At 39.0% G+C, this 22,159-nt stretch overlaps 1 protein-coding gene across 1 annotated transcript in view; it reads left to right on the top strand.

Moving 5' to 3' along the window:
* Positions 1 to 22,159, top strand: part of UNC13A (unc-13 homolog A) — a 239,759-nt gene that overhangs the window by 135,103 nt on the left and 82,497 nt on the right. The window contains exons 25-33 of the mRNA XM_088450825.1: positions 290 to 424; positions 2,147 to 2,280; positions 4,373 to 4,458; positions 6,626 to 6,752; positions 10,739 to 10,835; positions 14,043 to 14,186; positions 15,202 to 15,291; positions 18,857 to 18,934; positions 19,841 to 19,929. Coding sequence (XP_088306951.1) covers positions 290 to 424; positions 2,147 to 2,280; positions 4,373 to 4,458; positions 6,626 to 6,752; positions 10,739 to 10,835; positions 14,043 to 14,186; positions 15,202 to 15,291; positions 18,857 to 18,934; positions 19,841 to 19,929 — 980 coding nt within the window. The remainder of the gene's footprint in view (positions 1 to 289; positions 425 to 2,146; positions 2,281 to 4,372; positions 4,459 to 6,625; positions 6,753 to 10,738; positions 10,836 to 14,042; positions 14,187 to 15,201; positions 15,292 to 18,856; positions 18,935 to 19,840; positions 19,930 to 22,159) is intronic.

Genomic DNA, 22,159 nt, shown 5'->3' with positions numbered 1-22,159 from the left:
TTTATTTATACTAAGGGGGGTATCCAATTAGCCGTGGTAAATTACCGCGGCTAATTACCTCGCCCAAGGCTATCCAATTTTCAGGCATAATCAACGGGGTTTAATCGGATAGCACGAAAAAAAATTGGTGAAAAAGACCCAAACATCGGCAAAAAACCCAATTTTATCTGGTTTGTATTTTGTTTTTTTTAAAATATGAATTAAGGATTTCACATTTTGTAAACTTTTTTGTCTTTAAATATAACCTCACAATGTTAAAACAAAATGTGTTTTTCTCTAAACCATACAGGTGCAAGAGTTACAGAGTCCACCCAGGGCAAGCCAGGTTGTGAAGGACTGTGTGAAGGCCTGCCTCAACTCTACCTATGAATACATCTTCAACAACTGTCATGAGCTGTACAGCCGGGAATATCAAAGTGACCCGGTAACTGCTATTGTGGAATCACTGTTGTTATGTGTAGATGGCCTAAAAATCAGTTATTTGTTTTATAGATGAAGTCGGAAAACCCTCTCAGGTGCTGTTTCACTATTTCAATTTATTCCATTACTGTTGTTCACACATAAAACAATTGTGATTTGTGATTATATTCATTGAAATTTTTTTTATTTTAAATTAGGTAATTTTTATTGATTATTTGAAATAAAAAAAAATCAAGCCAAAAAAATGGGAAAATATACAATACAGATACAGAAACATATTATATCTTAACTTATATATAAGAGGATCGTATGAAGCTGTGTCCTGCAGCTGCGGCCACACCCCCTATATTCAATATCTTAGATTATTGCCTTGGTGTCTAGCTGTCTGGTCCTGTTCCTGGTATCCTAAGTCCTTGTGTCTCCTTTCATGTGCTCTGGCCGTGTCCGCGGTGCCTAGTGACCTCAATCTTGTATTTGGAACCTTGTTCCTGCCTTTGTTTTGGCTTCACATAGCATCTGCAAACTATCACAGCCTGCTCTGTGGTTAACCCTTGCTGCTCCTTTATCACCAGTAGCCACTGTAGCCTCAGTTCTGCCCGGGGTTATCCAGTTCATATTGGCTCCAGCCAAAACTCCTGTATAAGCCCCTACTGCCCTGAGTTTATGACCTGGTGGCATCCCAGTAATGGTGAGAGCATCTCTCTCTGTGTGAAGTTGTTATAGGCAGAAGACCTCTGTAGCGTGACTCTAAAGGTTTTATATAATTACTTGGGTGTTTCATAACAGTTTCTTAATAAGGAACTTTTGGCCTAGGGATGCCATGAAAAAAATGCTGATACTCTAGGGCAGTGATTCCCAACCACGGTCCTCAAGGCACACTACCAGTCCTGGTTTTAGTGATATCCATGCTTAAGCACAGATGGTTAAATCAAAATAACTGAGGTACTAATTAAGTCACCTGTCCCAGCTATGGCTAGCCTTAAAACCTGGACTGTTAGTGTGCCTTGAGGACTGTGGTTGGGAACCCCTGCTCTAGGGTGTCTTGAATCAAAAAAAGTTTGTGAACCACTGATCTAGAACAATACACTCTAATTCAAAAATTTTATTAAGATATTCAATCGCCCACAATTGATAACTTGCCCATTGCTTGTAAAAATCATGGTCCTGGTCAAAAAAATTGTCATATTATATAGATTACTTGTTGTTTATACAAACAGTTTAGAAAAATAATTCTGATTGGTTTTGAATGAGGTCAACATATGATGACTCGGGTACCATCTTTCACATTACCTTTATGCTCATCTGACCATTTAATGATTACTCGTGTCATGTGGAACATTCTACTCCCTTAATGATAATAATGCTTCACCCTAGGATAAAGCTGAGCACTGAGAATGACTTTATTGAGTTTTACCTTATTCTCTAATGTAATAAGTAGACTTTAACCTTGTCAAGTAATAAACTTATTATCCTAATAAAACAACTATTAGGCTCAAGTACTAGTGACTGTAGGTTTATTTTGTCACACACCACAAATGACTTGTGTGTTTATTCAGAACAGTATGAAGATAACTCACCTGACCAAATGGCTATTTTCCACTTGTGGGTAAACTATTGCCTGTGTTCCCTATTTATATGATCATATATTGTGAAGGCCTTTATGGAATGTGTGCTGTTAATTAGAAATCATCATACCATCTATTACTATCTGTTTTGTTTGTTACAGGCTAAGAAGGGAGAGTTGCCTCCTGAGGAGCAGGGTCCAAGTATCAAGAATCTGGATTTCTGGTCCAAATTAATAACTTTGATAGTGTCTATCATAGAGGAGGATAAGAACTCGTACACACCATGCCTAAACCAGTAAGAGTTCTAAGAATTCATATGAAATGCAAGTGTACTTCAAATATCACATTGCGGGCATCTATAATTGTACTGTGAACATACTAATGTGCTGTCTGACATACAGGAATATATTTATTAAAGGTCGATTTTTGTTGTTTTTTTGATTTTGTTGTATTTCTAGTCAATTTTCATTAGATTTTGCAAATCGGGAATTTACTAAAGGTAAGCATCTGCTTCGCTATGAAGATCAACAAGTCGCAGGGACAAACGCTCAGGGCTGCAGGCGTAGATCTCAGGACCAACTGCTTCTCCCATAAGCAGCTTTATGTTGCTTGCTTACGAGTTAGTATTCCCATGCATCTATTTGTGTTAATAAAATCGACTATAAAGCCAAATCCCGAACAAAATCGAACATTGACCAAACAACGATACTTTTACATAGACCACTACAGAATCCCCTCATTTACTAACGGTGAGATTGGAAATTTAATAAAACTCGACATCAAATCCGACTTTCGACCAACCCAAAACAATACACCTGCCTTAGGCAGTCGATTTTGGGAGAAGCATTCACAGATCACTGTGATCTGTGTATGCTTTTTAGGGATATAAGCAGCTAAATAGTTAAAACACAATCCTCCGAAAGTGGGGACCCCCCAAAAATGGAGCTGCCCAAGAATTACCTTAAGTCATATAGGGTGGCAGAGGGCACTGCCTGCTTCATGTCCGTGAGGTCTCTCATCCGTTTGTTTATTTTACCAAGATGTTTGGACTACTACCTAGAGAAGAGGACCAACCTCCTTCATGGAGTAGGTAAGTATGTAATGTAAGTGGGGAACCACATTTTTAGAAGGATTCGAGGATTGCCAGCCCTGGGCTGACCAGTTTGATGCTAGTTAATGCATTGGCAGGAGGAACCCACGCTGTGTGTCCTCCTGCTGTGGCATTACTCCTCCAGTTGGTTCAGCCTGGTGCTAGGTAATGGAAAATAGGGGGTACCCCACGCAGGTTTTCCCCCCTATTTTCCATTAACAGACCAAGCTAAAAGGTCTAGGGATGGTTATGGATTTAGGGGGAGACCCCACACACCATTTCTTTTTTTTAGCTATGTAGCTGCTTTTAAGGTGACTTTGTACTCCATTTGTGAGCCCAGTGTCTGAGTTGCAAATGTATTTTAGGTCATTATTAAATTAAATCATTTGTGTAAAGGAACATGTTTCATGAATGTTTATGTTTGTCAGTTTTAGCATTTTATTTACAACACTTTACAGTGTGCACTACATGGCTTCCTCCTGAAAGCACTACTTGGGATTAGCGTTATAATTCCAACCTCTTTGCACCCTGGAGAAGCTTTGTATCGCTGAGTATGTGCACCTAAAATGTGACAAACAGAGTGCATTCTACTCATTGTAAATATTAGTTTCACAAAGCCATCACTATGTTTTTGCACTAAAAAATTTACTTACCTAGTTAAACGTACAACCCAGTAACCCCTGCACATATTGGTAAGGTCACCATACTTACGTACAGAGAAGTGCTTTTGCAATAAATACATACAATAAAGTTTTGTTGAAAATGGTGTAGTATAATAAAATGGAGACTGTATTTTGATGGAACAAATAAGAGATGGTAGTGAGTCATGGTATGAGAGGTTATATATTTATTTGTCTGACCCATTGGCGTCAAAACTCTTTTACTCGCTGTTACTAGAATCTATTTATGTTACAATATTATGCTAGATTTGAACAAGCTGAACAAATGTGACCACATTTAATCTAATTTATCCATGTTCTTGCCTGTTCCTCCACTCAAGTACTGTATATTAGTGCTTAAATACAGTAGATTTCTATTGTAAATAGCAAATTGGGAAGACGAACCTCACAGGAAAACTGCAAACAGCGAACCATAAATGAAAATAGCAAATATGAGCTGCAAAATGTGAATCAGTGTCTATTGAAGATTTACTAACTACATAGTCATGGCTGTCAAATATCTCTAGAAAACCAGCCTCAGACTGTCTTTAAGCATGCCCTCACTTCTAGACTAAAATATGACATCTCAATATCACATGTAGTCCTTCCTGCACTCCTTTCTCTCTCTGTATACCCAGGTTCCCCCAGGAGCTTAATGTTGGGAAAATCAGTGCTGAAGTTATGTGGAGTCTCTTCGCTCAGGATATGAAATATGCCATGGAAGGTAAGTTATCAGTAATATAATTTCCCTAAATATACCAGAATTTGTTTCTACTTTGTGTTCTTAAATTTTGTGTATTTTACATTATTTTCACCCTTAAACAATAATTTTTAAGAAAAAAAATAATTTGATGTACTCCATGCACAATTGTATTTATTGTTGTATTGTGCAGTAAGGCCCCTTACCCACTGGTGTTCCGTAACATTGAAAAAGCATGTAAATTTGTATAGGAATTGAACCTATTGCTTCCAATAACCACATACTCACTTGTGCTTGCAGTCAGAAGATGTGGTCTTCATGTAATAAACATATTGTGGGTCAGTGGAGTACTCCAATTGTGCGAAAGTGCAACCAAAAGTGCTGGCCACCAGAGCATGTCAAATGCAATCATATAGAGTAACCAGCATAATCAACAAAGGTGTATAGGATACTGTGCAGGAATAACATTCTGGTGATATGACATTATCTTCATATGTAGTTTTATTTGGTATGGATATATTTGCCTTTTTTCCATGCTTGCCCTCACAAAGCAGGGCTACCATGGACTCATGTAAGCTTTTCCCTAAATAATAATGCAATGATATACAAAAATATGCTGTAGTGTTCGTAAACAATTATTTCACAAGCCTCATCTATGTAAAACCAAACATTTGAATGACATATAGTTTTGAATTTTCATACAATATTGCAGAATTCTATTCTATTCTATAGCTATATAGAGGAGCCCTGTAATTAATACATCTGCCTCAGTCATATCCCAGGTCTCCAGAAAGGTAGGGCAGTACCAGGTGATCTGTCCGTGGTTTCTCCTTGACAACTATTAACTTGCAAAGCAGGTAGATAAAGAAGAGACACTAAGAGATGCAGTGAGTATAAATGGCAAAATAAATAAAATTATGCTGTTGAGCTGTGACGGGATGAGCTCACTCTCCAGGCGATCACAGATTATTTTGAATCCCACTGGATCTTATAATATTACCGCCAGTAACCACCTTTTACTGACTCCGCCCACTGTGCAGTGGGCGTGTAACTGACTGCCACCACCAAGCTCCTTCACCAGCACTTGGAAGTGCTTACTTCCACCGATCCTCCTACACTGGAACATATAACCACATCTCCAAGGCTCCTATGCCGACACCTGGAACAGCTTACTTCTGTGTTGACTAACTTCCACTGGTCCCTCACCATGGATCAGTTTCTTTAGGGTAGCTGGCAGAGGGCTTTATCTTGGAGACACTGGGCTCAATCCAGAGCATCCCGAGAATGGAATAGCATTTTGCGCTATTCTAGTGGTCACAGGATAGAAGCAGATGCTGTCTTAAGACAAGATGTTTATTGCTAAATGTCCTGAAAAAGACAATTCCTCCACAGCATACAAGTATTAATCAGAAGTACAGACCTCTCTGAGAGTCAGAGGATATCTATATTCAGGGGCTCACAGGTCATATTTTTATAGGAAGAGCACACAATACAACATGCTACAGCCCTTCCCCCACCCCCCCTAAACCTCTAGGGCAGCTATCTCACAAAATATAAGGAAATCTTACATTTCCAAAGGAACTAAACAATTTCTCCTTCCTTTAATTTAACCATCACCCAAACTAGTTGGCTTTCCTAAAATAGCAATCAATTTAGTATATAACTGGGGATGGGGTCACCCAGTGCGCCTACTCACTCATTCACCTCCTCAGTGAAAGGGGCATGGCATCATGCCTGCGAAGTCATCCCACCTGTTGAATGACATTTTGGGGATGTGTCGCACTGGGGGCTCTGCTCAGAACTCTGGGAGCTGCTGAGCAACCCCAAAGCCTCTACGGACGCAGCTCTGCTATTTTGGTTTCACCTCCTTAGATGGTGTCAACCAGTGTGGTCCACACCCCTCTAATAATGCCACTGTAGAATACCCTGAGTGTGATTTTATTGTAGCATGGTACGTTTAATTGGCCAGCAGGTAGCCAGGGGTCTGGGGTTTTTATGTGTGACCTATGTAAAAGTATAAACTTCATCTACGGGACTACAGTGCAATTACTAAACTTGTCTGCAATATGGTACCAGGCAAGGTGATTATTGTTATTATTTTATTATTTATATTTCCATAGAAAACATCTTGCTCTAAGTTATCAATGTAATTGGATATACCACTACCATCCTGACTCTATTTACTTTTTAGAACATGACAAGCACCGTCTATGTAAGAGTGCTGACTACATGAACTTACACTTCAAGGTCAAGTGGTTGTACAATGAATATGTGACAGAGCTTCCATCATTTAAGAGCAAGGTTCCTGAATACCCCGCGTAAGTGACATTGTGTCATTAAAATGCAAATTAAGTTATGAGATGCACACAAATAACTTTTAGCATGTGTTTCTGAAGGTCAGCTGGTCTGATTATAATATCTGTATGGGAAATATAAAATATTGGATAAATTACAGAAGAGGTGAAACTGGATGATAATGGGGCCTTCTCCCCTAGACACGGTACTGTGAGAGCATGTACAGGCAAATGAGGGTTCTGCAGAGCGAGTGAGAATATGCCTGCTGGGAGGCATATATTTCACACTTAATATACAGCAGGTGCAAGTCCCCAGTGATTATAATGACCAGTAGTAGACCAGTTTCAAGCACAGATGCAGTCACATCTCGATGTGTGTACAGCTCTACATATGGGCAAGTATACACATTTATTCCATACACACTTCTGTTAAGCAATATAAATCCAATTTACTTCCAACTCTGCATCAGGCCCCTGTGTGTAAGTCTACAAAATAAGATTTCCTGATTTACAGATGTGCACTTATACTGTACTGCCCCGCACTAAGAGGGGTATTCAATATGAAACGTTAACTTCACTGTCGAAATTAACGTTTCATATCGGAGTTTTTACCTGCGTTAAAGTATCGGGCGCGCTCCCGCTTATACCCGTATTCAATATAAAATTAACGAAAACGGGAAACTCCGAAGTTGGATTTGCGTAAAGTTACGAATTTTTCCTTTAAAAAAATCGTAAGACCCCCCTAAAGTAGTAAAAACATGGGGGATCACTATGGGTACCCCCGTTTTAGCCTTTAATTGAAAGTCGGGGATTTAAATAGCCGCAGTAGGTGTTTTTTTTCCGACATTGAAGAAGTGATGCAGAAGAGCACTTAGGTTATTTTTTTCATTTTTTTAAGTGGTCCCATCAAATTTGGGGTAAATGAAAATGGGTACTAGCATATTTTTATGTCCCTAAAGTAAGTTTTTAAAAATTCTGCATTTGTGCCCCTGCCGCTATAATTCTATTCTAGAAAACACCTGCCGCATACTTGCAGAATAGCCCTGAACCTATTTCCCTATTGTTAAACAATTTATTCCCATTTTTTTTTTGTTTCACCCCAATTTTTTTATAAATTTTTTGGGGTGTCCCTATTTTTTTTTAAACTTTTTTTGACACAGTTCTTTTTTAAATGTAAGTCCCAGGGGTGCAGGCTATTTTTTTTAAGCCTGCACCCCTAAACCCCAATTCTGCACTTTTTTTCGACACCTATTCAATGGTGAAAACTTATCCCCGTTTTTTATCAAAGACTTTTCAAAACTGCGATAAGTCTTTTTAATTGAATATGGTGTAAAACTAAAACCAGCGATACTGACGTCATACGTCCGATATTAACGCAAAAACGATGTTATCGCACCCATATTGAATACCCCTGTAAGTGTCTGACAAATTTGGAGCAGCCAGCATAACCAATACTCTATCTTCCAATAATCCAGTCAGATGTGATCTGAAGAACCGAGTTTATTATTCGATAGAGGAACTTGTGTGGATGTACACAGATTGATGCGTATAAACAATTGTGCACGTGTGTGCGCATGTGTGATGTGATGAGATGAGAGATGATAAGTAAAGGTAAAACTGTAAACAAACAATGAAAAGCAATTACTATATGTACATGGGAATGCAAGGCAAACATATACATAACACGGGATATGCAAACAACATGAACCATACAGTATGCAAAGTACAGGTTGCAATGTCACATAGTACAGCTAACATGCTTTACTGACTAAGCAGATCTACAATATGATGGCACAGTTGAAGCTTAGAACTCACCATCGGATGCTGTACCAGGTTGAGCATATGTAATGATGACTGTCTGGGACCATGTGAAAAGGAAAATGGCTGCTTACAGCTCCTTTGGCCCAGAATGCATTGCTAGACTGCTATGGAATGTTGAGAAGGACAAAATAGATCAGATTTAAACTGCTGCTGTCCTGACCACTAGGTGGTGCTGCTAATGTGAATTAGTGCAGCATAACAAACCCTATGCTGAAGGCATGACATATACATCTTTGCTGCAGTCGTGCTAAAAAGCCCCTCTTGGAGCACTAGGTCCAGTGAGACTCTGCTGGTGCCGGGCGTCTTTTTTATGTCTTTTTTCACAGTTGCAATGCGATGTCACTAGGATGCACCAGCAGACTGTGCTGATTAGTTTGATATGTGTCCCTTGTATATCTGAGTGCAACTAGTCTCTCAATCTGTATATGAAGTGCTACAATGTAGTGGCCACACCTTTTTTCATTCCAAGTTCCAATGTGGTTCACACCGAGGTGCATACAGTTAGACAAGTTTCGCATATCACATAAATTAATCAGCACAGTCTGCTGGTGCATTCTAGTCGCATCACATTGCGACTTAGACGCATATTCGGTGAGAAAAGATGCAAATAAGACACCCATAGCTAGTAGAGTAGCTGGCAGCTCACTCACACTAGGCAAGTCGCGCTGCGTGGCGTATTGATCCTAGATGTATGAGGACACATCTATATACTGACACAGATATTTGGTATTTTCAGCAATGCCATCTGGTTATTTAAAAATAAAAATCCGGATGTAAATTTCCTGTTGAAGCATGAGAAAAGCATTGTCCCCCGCTTCTTTGCTCAATAACTGATTAGGATTGCAAAGCCACAATTTCCTTATGTGTTATAAGGGCTAATAGAGTGTAACTTCAGCTGCATACACACACAACGATTTTAGTAGCAAACGATTGTCGTCAACGATTTTCATTTAGTTTTTCCTTTGAAAAAGTGAACGAAAATCGTTTATAAAAATTGCTTGTTACTAAATTAATGAACGATTTTGTGAACGATTGTCATGAACGATGAACGATTTTTTAATAATGCATACAGTGAATGGACATCGTTCATCGTTCATTCTGTACAACATCGTTATAGTTAAATCGTTCAAAAAATCGTTATGTGTGTACGCACCTTTACAGTTATATATAAATAGTTACATGGATTTACACATTATAAGTAAATACAGTTGCATAATAACGTTTTTAAGATCGGAGACATGCAACCACAAATGCAAGCAGGCGACCCCGGGCCTGCTTGTTGTAAATAACCAACAACATTATAATTTAATTTTCTCTTAGATCATATCTGGGGAACACTGATAGGCTCTGGTTTTAAAGGGGAGGCTCAGAAGTAGGTACTAAAGAGTTATCCACTTTAACTACTTTAAGATTTGCAGTATGATGGTATATTATAGACTGGTAAAACTTAGGACCTGATTTAGACCTGCTCGCTAGATGCGATCGCTCGCTCCCAGCGTATGCAAATCCAGCGCACGCCCAGCAAGGCAGACGATCGCACGGCAAGGCATTAGCATGCCCATATGTCTTGGTGAGTGATCACTTTGTGTATGCAGACGCCCACCAGCCATTCATAAGATGCCCACTTGCGCACGTCATCTCCTGGAAGAGCATGAAAACATTGGTACATCGAGCACCATTGGATGTGATTGCAGCACTTGAGGTTGTCTATACCTGGCTGCAAGCACTGCGATCACTTCAGTGTGAAATACAACCAGGTGATGTGTACATTGACGCTGCCTGTTATTTATGCACGCCTAAAAAACGGCATTGAAACACCCAGGCACGCCTGCATTCGTACCTCCACTCCCTCGTTTCTAGTGGCCTGCCCTTGTTACCACCCACAAATGGCCTCTTCTGTCACTCATTCTACTGGGCTGTCTATGCTGGGCGAGCGAGTGCTTCCCAATCTGTCGCAGTGGTTCGCACGCGCATTGTGATGCATACGCATGCGCAGAATGCAAATATCGGCCATCTACAAGCAATCGCATCCTAGCAAGCAGGTCTGAATCAGGTCCTTAGTGCGTATTAGTGAACCGTAAAAACTTTGCTGGCATCAGAAATATTCAGAGCATTAATCATTGTGGAGCACAGTCATTTATTAAACCCTATTCCCAGTCACCTGAATCTTTCTATCACTATTTCCACAGCTGGTTTGAGCCTTTTGTTATCCAGTGGTTGGATGAAAATGAAGAGGTTTCCCGGGATTTCCTCCATGGGGCCCTGGAGAGAGACAAAAAGGATGGGGTTAGTTACAATATGTTATATTATAGATCATCTCTTGTTTAAGTTATCAAGGATATACTCTAACCATAGATATTCCTTGTTTAACAGTTACTGTCTGGTAAAACTAAAAAATATTACATTGTTTGGATTTTGGAAGACTTGTACTAGAAATGTTGAAGAAGGAGATGAATCCGCACAGAAAAAATATATATAGTGTAATCATATATTATTTACCAACATATATAGCGTGTATGAGCCCAATTCAGGGTTGAGAATCACTCAGGTTGGTGGTGCGCCCTTGAGCCAAAAGATTTACATGTACAAAAGGTGAGAAAGAATGCCCTTTTTGTGGGGCACTCTTATATGTAACATTATAAAAATTAAAATATAACTTTTATTAAAGTCAGTTAAAATTATGTTTCTCTAGAAAATATGGAAAAAGGAATACAACAATTTTATATGTTTCCTTAGACCAGCATATAGTATGATTCCTATATAGATGGACGTCACATCCAATATGTATCACCAACAGTCAAAACTGAAGACGTCACATCTAGCGTATATAATTACTCGGATAAATCTAAGAAAGGGCAATCACAAAAGCAAAAGCGAAAATTTCATGAATCAATAGTAAATAACAGTTGTTCTAATACAGATTTCACCTCATGAACCTAGGTACATACATTTATTGATACTGAAATTAGAAGTATATATCAATTGTAAACAACAATAGGGGGTTAAACTCCCCTCCCTTTTCTACTTGGTATGACCCCTCCCTTTCATGCACCTGAAAAGTACTACCAGATTGATTGAGCAGCTGCCATTTTTTTGTTTGTGATCAATTGTAAAGGTTCAGATTTGTATATGGTGATCTACAGTACGTCAGTTAAAGGGTGTATAGCTAGGCTATTTGGAGGGTGTCTCAGTGATGGACTAATCTCTATTACACGTGAGTGATGATGTAACGGACAGATTTGTTTCACTGACTAGAAAATCTATAAGCAGTGAAACATCAATGTTACATCAACAATAATAAGAGCATATACTGTATGTGTGGTATAGTGTGCTCACAACTTTATGTCATAGTCCATCGGGATAAACGATCATACATAGCACATTTAAATACCACAAAGTGTGTTGTTACACATTAGTTCACAGGGATGTATATATCATTCATTGATCCAAGAGTGGTATTCACAGTAATCATAGGGCTCAGAATATTTCCAAAATCATGTCCGTAGATAGTACACTCACATAGAGATAAAAAAGTGTATCACACTGTTCACAGACACATCTAAGATAACTAATCATTCCAAAATCATGTCCATAAATAGTATACCCATATAATAGATAGGAAAGTGTATCACCCAGCATTCACAGGGACTTCTAAGGCATCTATTGATCCCTAGAAACATAGTACTCTAATAATATATTAGTCTACCCATAGTGCTGATTAGTAAAGACAAAATTGTTGCATATGCAAAAAGGCTAAATCCACAGTGATATTTAATTCAGACAATAATAGTCACATATACAAAGAGGCTAGTTCCATAAGCATAGGTCAGATTACTTTTTACCTCAGGTTTACCAATACCAAGGTAGGTTTTTTACGGGCGCTGGGATGTTCTGTTGTTCTAAGCAACTACAAACAAAGGTGTAGTCACAACCCTTACATACACCTGAAGCAAAAGATAAAAATAAAGTAGCGCAATGATGGATGATATTGCACAACAATCAAAACTAATTATCAAGATAAATTTAATAGAAAAACAGAAGCAGCCTAGTGGTCAATATACAGCATCCTATTAACGAATATACAATACAGAAACCATTCTAGTGACACCCTTACCACAGTACAATGCAAAGAGCATCCAAGTGGAAACTATATAATGCAGAGATTGGTGCACAGTCACATACTCAGTCTATGCTCAGGTTGCACAGGTTTTCTTCCACCAACTCTCTCATAGGAGTCTATACGCAAGACTGATTTACATATCCACATAATTACATACCTACACACAGTGTCTGTATCTAAAATCTTTTTCTATCTGCTTTTATTGCGCCTTCTTCTCTCCATTAGAGTGGATCAGTCCATAGGCTCCACTGCCCACACCATAGAAAGCGCTCACCAAGTCCCAGTTACCCTCATCCTTCTTTATTCTCTTCCATTTTTATTTTTCCTCCTTTATCCTTCTTCCTCTTCTTTTTCCTCCTTCTTCCTCTTCTTCCCTTTCCTCCTCGCTTTTTCTTTCTCCTCCTCTTCCCCCTCCATCCTCCTCCTTCACCCTTTTCCTCCTCCTCCTCCTCCTCCTCCTCCTCCACACTACTCCTCCTCCCCTATGATCCTCCTAGGTGAAGAGAGCATGACTAAGGAATGGATCTCCACAGGACTGCTCTTCCAACAATTGTAATAAGGTGGCTGGTCCCTGTGGAGGGGTCAGCCACCAAGAAGTGAACCTGATTGATCAGAGACAAATCTGGCCTTGGACAAAATCCACCTTAATTTATTATTTCATTTTAAACATAGATTTAAAGGATCAGCACTCAAGTCAGCTTCAATGAAGAAAAAAAATTACATTTAATTTGCAAGAAATACATCTCTTGTACGGGCCAAACGGCCGTTTCAATCAGAAACATTTTTCATTAAGAGCATGGTGTATATATACACACATACATACATATATATAATGTATGCAGTTTCATATATTTGAGTCATGCTCTAGGATACTCTATACACAATGCATTGTACAATAAATACAGGTTTTTTTTAATTGACAAGTTCTGCTTCGCCATCTGGTGGTTTCATATTGAACAACATACTGTAAAGAAATGTATTACTTAATTTTTTACAGTGTGAATAAATGTTATTTATAGGTCGGCACTTTTGGGATTACTGCTACTTATATTTTCCATTCATCCATACAGTATTAGTGCAGATTTAAATACCATTGTAGGCTTTACAGGGCATAATCCCTATTTTCCTGATCTCCTGCTGCTTTTTTGGGGAAATGGATAGTTAATTTAGTACCTTTTTTGTATAGGGAACTGCGCCAAAGGTAAACATGTTTTTTTGATGATATGTGCGGAGTTGTACTAAGTATAAGAAAGCATAACACCTGGAGTACCATGTAGCACACAGCTGTTCTTTCTTTTCTGGCACTTGTAATTATGCTATTGAAATGAAGTCATCTATATTTATACCCATTGTCTGCTCCTTGTCTCTCACAGTTTCAGCAGACCTCAGAGCATGCTCTATTTTCTTGTTCTGTGGTGGATGTTTTCTCACAACTCAACCAGAGCTTTGAGATCATTAAGAAGCTGGAATGTCCAGATCCTCAAATTGTAGGACATTACATGCGCAGGTTTGCCAAGGTATGAGTACCCCAAATCCAGCTACACATTGTGATCTGGCATACATTTCTATATAGGTTTGTGCACATGGTTATTAGGCATACTAATTACTAACCTACTTTCTTGGTTTCCTGAGAGAGTAGACAACCCTCTCGGATGCACCCACTTCTCCAGTAAAGTGGACGGGGTTGGAGCTATTATGACACAAATTGTTGTGAATCACGATGTCATGTTATGTTTTTGAACTTCCTACCTGGACATACCCCCTCCAGGTTCGCCAAGAGGAGAATATGAATAAATAGGGAAATATGCTATTAGATAATTCAGTCTTCTCTGTGTTCACGTAGATAAGTGAATCCTGTCTTTTATATTTGTTATTGTTTTTTTTAAGTATAATTCCCTGCCTCTCTACAAGAGGTCTCATTTTGATATGATTTAGATTTACCAACTCTCCCGGAATGTCCTGGAGACTCCTGAATTTTAGGTGACTCTCCCAGACTCCACAGAGAGTAGGCCATTCTCCCATATGCGGCCCTCTCGCCAGTGGTCCAGGGGTTAGAGAATGCGATTCACATTGAATATGCATGGGCAAAATAAGGATGGTTTTGAGGTATGTAGTTTACAATTTAAAAAAGTGATAATTGAAAATCTATTGAGAGTGAACAGCTGTAAAATAACAATGTAACTGTTTACATTAAAAATGGAGACAGGTTGTGTACAATTGCACGCAAATTGTGTATTATTGAAACATAATATACTTCCCGGGAACAGAAAATAGTTTTTTGCAACCTATGCAGAGTTTACTGCAAACGTGACATGAGTCCAACTCTGCTTCGATAGCAAAATGCATTTATTTATGCACGAATTTCCTGTTTGCGATCACTTCTACTAAAGATTATTCAAAAATGAAATTTGAATGCAAGTTGTGTAACCACAAGGAAAAAGCCTACAACTTGGATTTACGTCTAGCTATGCAATTTCAGTGGTAATGCTCTTTTAATATTATATCTACTTAATCATAATTTTTACTTTTCAGACAATCAGTAATGTCCTTCTCCAGTATGCAGAGATAATCTCCAAAGACTTTGCATCACATTGCTCCAAAGAGAAGAAAGAGGAGAAAGTGGTAATGTGTCTCAGATGCCTTGCTTTGTTACACTGTCTACACAAGTTTACCTTAGGCCACAGCTGTTATCAGATTTTAAGCTTCATAAAAGAATCTGTCCCCATATCTATCCATTCCTTATGTGAAACATTTAAGAAAATTTGGTTGTTGCTTTGGTTGGTTGAATTGGTTGCTGACACTATACCCACATGTCTATTGCTTTGTTGATGATGTTATTGTCACGTTCTGTCTTATTCATGTACTCGTTCTTTGTGACACTGATTTGTTTTTTTCTTGTGTGTCACATAATTACATAGAAGTCTGTGAATGTCTCACATAGTCAATATGGCCTAAGACACGGAATGCCATAATACTTTACCTAACATTTTCTTTTTACAATATGGGTGATGGTAATCCACAGCTCGACTGACAAGTATACTGAAAGGAACAGTATACATGTAACCATTATTAACCCTTCCCAGATTGATACATATTTGTACCCATCAATCAAATGTCCCCTATATAAACTTCCTGCAAACTTGATAAGTGTATGCTCGTTGCAGCAATGCTAACCGCAACAAAAATCATGTCCTATTATTACTTATCTGCATCCCGTTTACCATTCTCCTCATTCAACAATCAGTATGTTAATATGAAAGTTACACTGTTTGTTTCACTACAAAGTCACAAAAGAAAGGGAGGATGTAGATATGCTTCAGTTAGATATGTATTTTAAATGAATGATCTGTACTATATCACAATAGGTCAGTTACATGATGAGCGTCTCAAATTCTACTCAGTTCTTCCCACCAAGTCCTGATCTGTAACTGAGGCAAAACTTCAGTTTCCCCGAAAAGATCGTAGCTCGCATGTTTTGGATGCAGTGTAATTTAGTATCTAAAACACATGAGCTAGATCCAAGCTTTCTCAGAAAATTCTGTTTTGCATCGGATTCACATACAGTAGGAACTTGGTGGGAAGAACAGTCAAATCCAAGCCGTTCATGATCTCTACATCCAAGTTTCCCAGATATAACTCTATAATTATGTCCAATGCAGGCAAACACAGAATTTAAAGACAAATGCCGTGACGTAAAGTCACAAATGACCCAAAAGCTATCACGTTACAGGCACACAAATTCTGCTTACTCTACTACCTTATTGCTTTATTTTGTTATTATTTTCTTCAAAGCCTGACCTCAGTATATCTTCATGCTTTGTTTATTATTCACCAGAGTTCCATAGAATCATAAATGGTGTCTCTGATGTATAGTTTATGGTTGTGTAATGTCTTCCTTTCCTTTTTGTTCTGCTCAGTGTTGGACTCATAGATAAGAATCAATAACAGAAGATATATATGTGAGATATTTATTCTTCCAGACACAGCATTGCTGATTTAATCTCCTTTTCATTCTTAGATAACTAGTCTCCGTATGAGTCAGTAGATTGCACCGTCCTATAAGTAGACAGTACTCATTCAACCAATGTTTTTTGGAATCTGCCTCACACTGTAATATTTTGAGTATTATATAAAAATATATTGTTTTCAGTAAAATATAGTTGTTGTTTTTTTAAATCACATTTGGCATCTTAAATGCACTTTACACCAGTCTAAGAGGTAGATTTGCTAAAGCTTCTAAAACTGACAAATGGTGGTGATGCTCATATCAACCAATCCGATTCTATCTATCATTTTCTAGGATGCAATAATAAAATGATAGCTATAATCTGTTGGGATGCTATGGGCAACACCACTATATTAAGTTTTAGAAGCCTTTATTAAATCCACCCGTAAGTCTCAATTAGTCCAGGCCATCACATTACGTGGTTGGAAATAGTCACAACTACCGCATGTAGCACCCAAAGCATCCGCCAGCAAATGTAACAGTCATCATTGTCATTTGGCGTTACAAATAAAGAGAAAAAAGAAACTCTGTTTGTGAGCACTCTTAAAAAAATGTTTATGTTATTATTTAAAATATAACTTTTATTGGCATATTAATGCTATGGAAAAATACCAACGTACAACATAACACATAAAACAAATATATCCGAATAGTATATGTGGTCGCACCCAGCTGTATATTAAATCAAACAATCCCTAAATCTAATGAGATTGAGTGTAAATGGGAAACGTTTCTTAATTTCTTCTAATAGGATGATTAGTATAAGTGCCTCATTTTATAAAAGTCAGAATGATGTTAGCTTTTAATAAATAACCTATTAATTAGGTCTAATCTCAAAATTAACAGTTCACTAAGATGGCGAAATATATTAGACAGTGTTACAATTCAAATATGGCTTTGAATAGCAGAATAACACACCTACTAGTTGTATAATAATTGCATATGTGAAATCCTCATATGTTGCTTATAAATACCTAAAACAAAGTAAAACTTGTCGGTATGTAATACACTCCAAAAGTGAAAGGAAAGTCGGGGTAGAAGATACTATCACTCTTAATTCTGCTTCTCCTCACCTAGCATACTGCCATCAATGAGGAGTGAGAGATAACTGGGGACAGTTGGACCCCTAGAAACAACAGTCTAACCGCAACGTTACTCAATATTTCGCCTCTGCTGTTGTGGGTCTTACTTAATGCATAGAACCTGCAATGAGAGAGTATTTGGAGTTACACCAGGTCATGCTGGTTCCAGAACATCCGTTTGAAAGATGTGTGCACCCTACTCAGAATTGCATTGCAGCTCTGCACACATGGCCACTACACGCCCATTCAGACATATTCACCTACAGGAATATGGGTGTTAATGGGCGGCAAATATACGTATGCTCAATGTGCGAGACTGGGATGTATGTGTAGTATGTGTAGTAAACATTTGCATTCTATGCCTTCGCTCTCGGGGCCTTATTCAATCAGTATGAATTCTCAATTGCGATCGCAGCTGTGTAATCGCATGCAAAGAAGCTGCAAAAATATGCTGATGTCTGCCACAGCTCAGCTAGCATAGAGACGCCCACTGCTGCTTTCTCACATTCGCAATACCTCGCAGTCCTGCGTATACATCGGCACCATCGAAGCACATCGGCCCGTCATGCACAAGTACAGTAGGTCTGACCCGTTGCAGAAATTGCAAGTCTCGTCACACGCAGTGAGTACTCAAGCTGCGAATGCAATCGCAAGCAACGGCGTTCAAACGGACAGCCATGCCTGTGTTTCTCCAAACACTCCCCCGTCACCACCCCCAAATGCTCATGGCCTGTCACTCACTGTGCGATGGATTCCTATCTGCGTGCGTAATCACAGTGCGATTGCAGCGCAGGCACAGTGTTGTGCATACACATGCACAGTATTGAACAATCAGCCGATCTGCGTACGTAGTTGCAATTGCGTACACTGCTGAAACAGGCCCTCCGTCTGTTATTACCCAATCTGGTTTTATTACGGTTTTCACTTGTAAAGCTGGCACGATATAAGTAACTGTTAATAAATTCTAAATGAACTGTGGCAGCTTTACGTTCGACTCAGTTTCAGGCCCTGATCCTTCAAATAAAAAGCAATTCATTGTCCCAAACTAACTTTGTACAATGTGTTTTCAGCTATCTTTTTTTCTTTTTTATCTCAACAGCCATGTATCCTAATGAATAACATCCAGCAGCTTCGAGTCCAGCTAGAAAAAATGTTTGAAGCAATGGGTGGAAAGGATGTGAGTGCACTGTGACACTGTCCCTTACCCAATGTAACTGCTATATTTCAAAGCTACTTATGGTTATGTCATTCCATATTTCTGATCATTGTTTTTACATAGGTCATTAGAATTAAAGGATATATCAGTTTAGAAAAGTATGACCCTATCTTGCTGTAAAAATAGAAAGCAACACAATAACTGAATAATTCTGATGATTTCTGATGACTTATAATTTAGTAGACAGACCTGTAGAATATATCCTAATAAACACTGTAGAGTTGATTGTTAAAATAGGTGAAGCTGAAATATAAAAAAATAGAGAATACCAATCTGATAAAGTGAGAAACAAATGCAGGTAAGATGCAATGCTTCCAATATCAAATATAAATGATTACTTACATTATATTAATTACTGACTTCTTAAACTGGGCATACACGGCCAGATAAAATGCCTGTCAGACCCACAGACATTTTATCTGACTGCCTGCCAGCTGCAGATGTCCGCGGCATACTGTGAGATTACTCACAGTGTATTAGCCCGACATCTGCGCTCCGCCCCTGGGGAGGAGACATTTCCCTGTTCCTTCCATGGGAAGGAACACAGGAAATTTATGTCTGTTGGTCGCAGAAGGGCATACACTGCCCGATGCGGCCGACAGATAACCTGTTAAATATCGCATCGAACGGGCATGCTGGACAATCCGGCATGCCTGACCGAGCAATATTTAACCCTTGGTCACCCGCACACACGCTACAATTATCGGGGCAATCCGCCCGATATCCGCGGATCGCCCCGATAATTGTAGCGTGTATGGCCAGCTTTAGTCTCTCAGAATAATTTTAGTCATTTAGGGGCATGCATGAATCATCCACTTGGGCCATTAGCCTCATCTATCTCCACCTTTTTACTTTCTGTTTCTTTAGTTGGACCCTGAAACAAGTGACATCCTCAAGGAGTTACAGGTGAAACTCAACAATGTACTGGATGAGCTCAGCAGAGTGTTTGCTACAAGGTAAGTGAAGATATGGGACCTTGTGGGACTCATGTTTAATGTGATCATGATAATCAACATTTTTATGTGTCACAAATGGAAGGAAATTTTTGGGGACCAATGCCTTATTAATGTAGACAGATAAGTATTCATTTTTGGAGAAAAAAACATTTACAGTTTTTTAGTGTCTATATTTGCCAATGTATGTGGGAAAAAGAACAAATATAATCTTAAAGGGCATATTTATAACAGGGAGATAATTTATTTGTTGGTGATAGTTCTTCCATGCAAAGCATGGGGAAACCTTAAAGATTACAGTCATAGATGTACCGCCGCAATTCTGTTTTCTCAGGATGGGGATAGTGGAAGAGCCTTACAGGAAAAAAAATATTATTTAAATAAAGCATTTATTCCTGAAATAAAAATATTAAAAATATATAGTTTTTTCTATGTTTTTACTATTTTGTTAAAAATGTTTTCTTACTTATTCTGGAAGTCCAAGTTCAGGCTTCTAATTCCACTGCACATGCACAAAAGGCCCCAAATCAAACTGGTCAAGTAGTAAGAATCCACTTACTAATGCCAGCCAGTATGGCCGGGGTGCTGAGCATAACTCAGGTGTCCCGGCGATATTCCTCTTTCACATCATCTGGGGAACACTGACAATGGGTTTTGAGGGAGAGGCTGAGTAGTAGGCACTAAATACAGTAGTCAACTCTAGAAGCTAAAACTCCCCCCTCCCTCTCAACCCTCCCACCTTCTCTAGCTCCTACGTTTATTATTTAGTGCCTGCAGGAGAAGCACGAAGATTTAAAAGTTAGGATAAATTTTCTTTCTAGTCCAATTTTCTTTAAAGCGGTAGTTGCCTAAATTTCCTTAAGGGATCAGGCTTTAAAGAAGCATGCATTTGGATAGCGCCGGTATCGGTGTCTGTATCTCACGCTACATCCCGCAAGAGGGTCACCAGATACCCATGGGTGTTCTTGGACCCTATACTTATTGTTTCAGTCTCCCCTAATGGAGCGCCACTTTCTTGATGCTGCAGCTTATATCAAAACAGCTGCTACAGCTTACTGAGGTAGTGCAGGGCGGCCAAATGGCAATTTAGTGTGGATCGGCCGCTCCTCGCCGGCGTCCTTGGGCTTAGGTGTTCAGTCGCTGGAGTGGAGGTATTCTCCGCGGGACTGCCAGGGCTTCCATGCGTGTGTCCTGGTTTCCGGGGTGCCAGGCATGGGCGCAGCCATGTTGATCCATATCACCTGACAATTCTCTCCCAATGGTAGTCCTGTGGTCACTGAACTGATCTTCTGATCCAATGACCAGCTACCCGGGGGTATTTAAGTCTAACTCCAGGAACAGGAAATTGCTGTTCGACTTCTCAGTGATTATTATGCTATCCCGGTGTTTTCCACGAAGTACCTACAGTATGTTGTTTCAGCCCTCATGCTGACCACCAGTGTTACTTATATTAGCTCACATGCTAATTCCCTGTGTATTACTTAAGCTCTCACAGAATTCCAGTGTTACGTGTAAATTCCTATGTTGTTTTTAGTGTGCTGCTTGGCTCTCTTGCAGCCTCCTTGTGTTACTGTGGTGTCAGCTTTCATGCTAATTGCTAGTTAGCTTTCAGCTGGACCTCTAGCAATTCCAGTACAGTCTTCTGTGTTCAAGTATTCAGTACATTCTCCTGCGTTCAAGTATTCAGTTCCTCTCCTGTGTTCAAGTATTCAGTTCATCTCATGTGTTCAAGTATTCAGTTCATCTCCTGTGTTCAAGTATTCAGTTCATCTCCTGTGTTCAAGTATTCAGTTCATCTCCTGTGTTCACGTATTCAGTTCATCTCCTGTGTTCACATATTTAGTTTATCTCCTGTGTTCACATATTCAGTTCATCTCCTGTGTTCAAGTATTCATTTCAACTCTTGTGTTCAAGTATTCAGTTCATCTCTTGTGTTCAAGTACTCAGTTCATCTCCTGTGTTCAAGTATGCAGTTCATCTCCTGTGTTCAAGTATTTAGTTAATCTCTTGTGTTCACGTTTTCAGTTCATCTCCTGTGTTCTCATATTCAGTTCATCTCCTGTGTTCAATTATTAAGTTCATCTCCTGTGTTCAAGTATTCAGTTCATTTGCCGATTTCCTATCTCAAGTTTTCAGTTCATTCGCTGATCTTCTGTATTCAAGTATTCAGTGCATACCATGATCTCCTGTGCTCAAGTATTCAGTTCACACTGATCTCCTATTTTCAAATATT

This window comes from Taudactylus pleione, unplaced genomic scaffold (genome assembly GCF_031769625.1).
Source record: "Taudactylus pleione unplaced genomic scaffold, aTauple2 ptg000529l, whole genome shotgun sequence".
In the NCBI taxonomy this organism is placed as follows: domain Eukaryota; kingdom Metazoa; phylum Chordata; class Amphibia; order Anura; family Myobatrachidae; genus Taudactylus; species Taudactylus pleione.
Note: the sequence above shows the minus strand (reverse complement) of the source record. Positions and strands in the feature narration are given on the sequence as shown.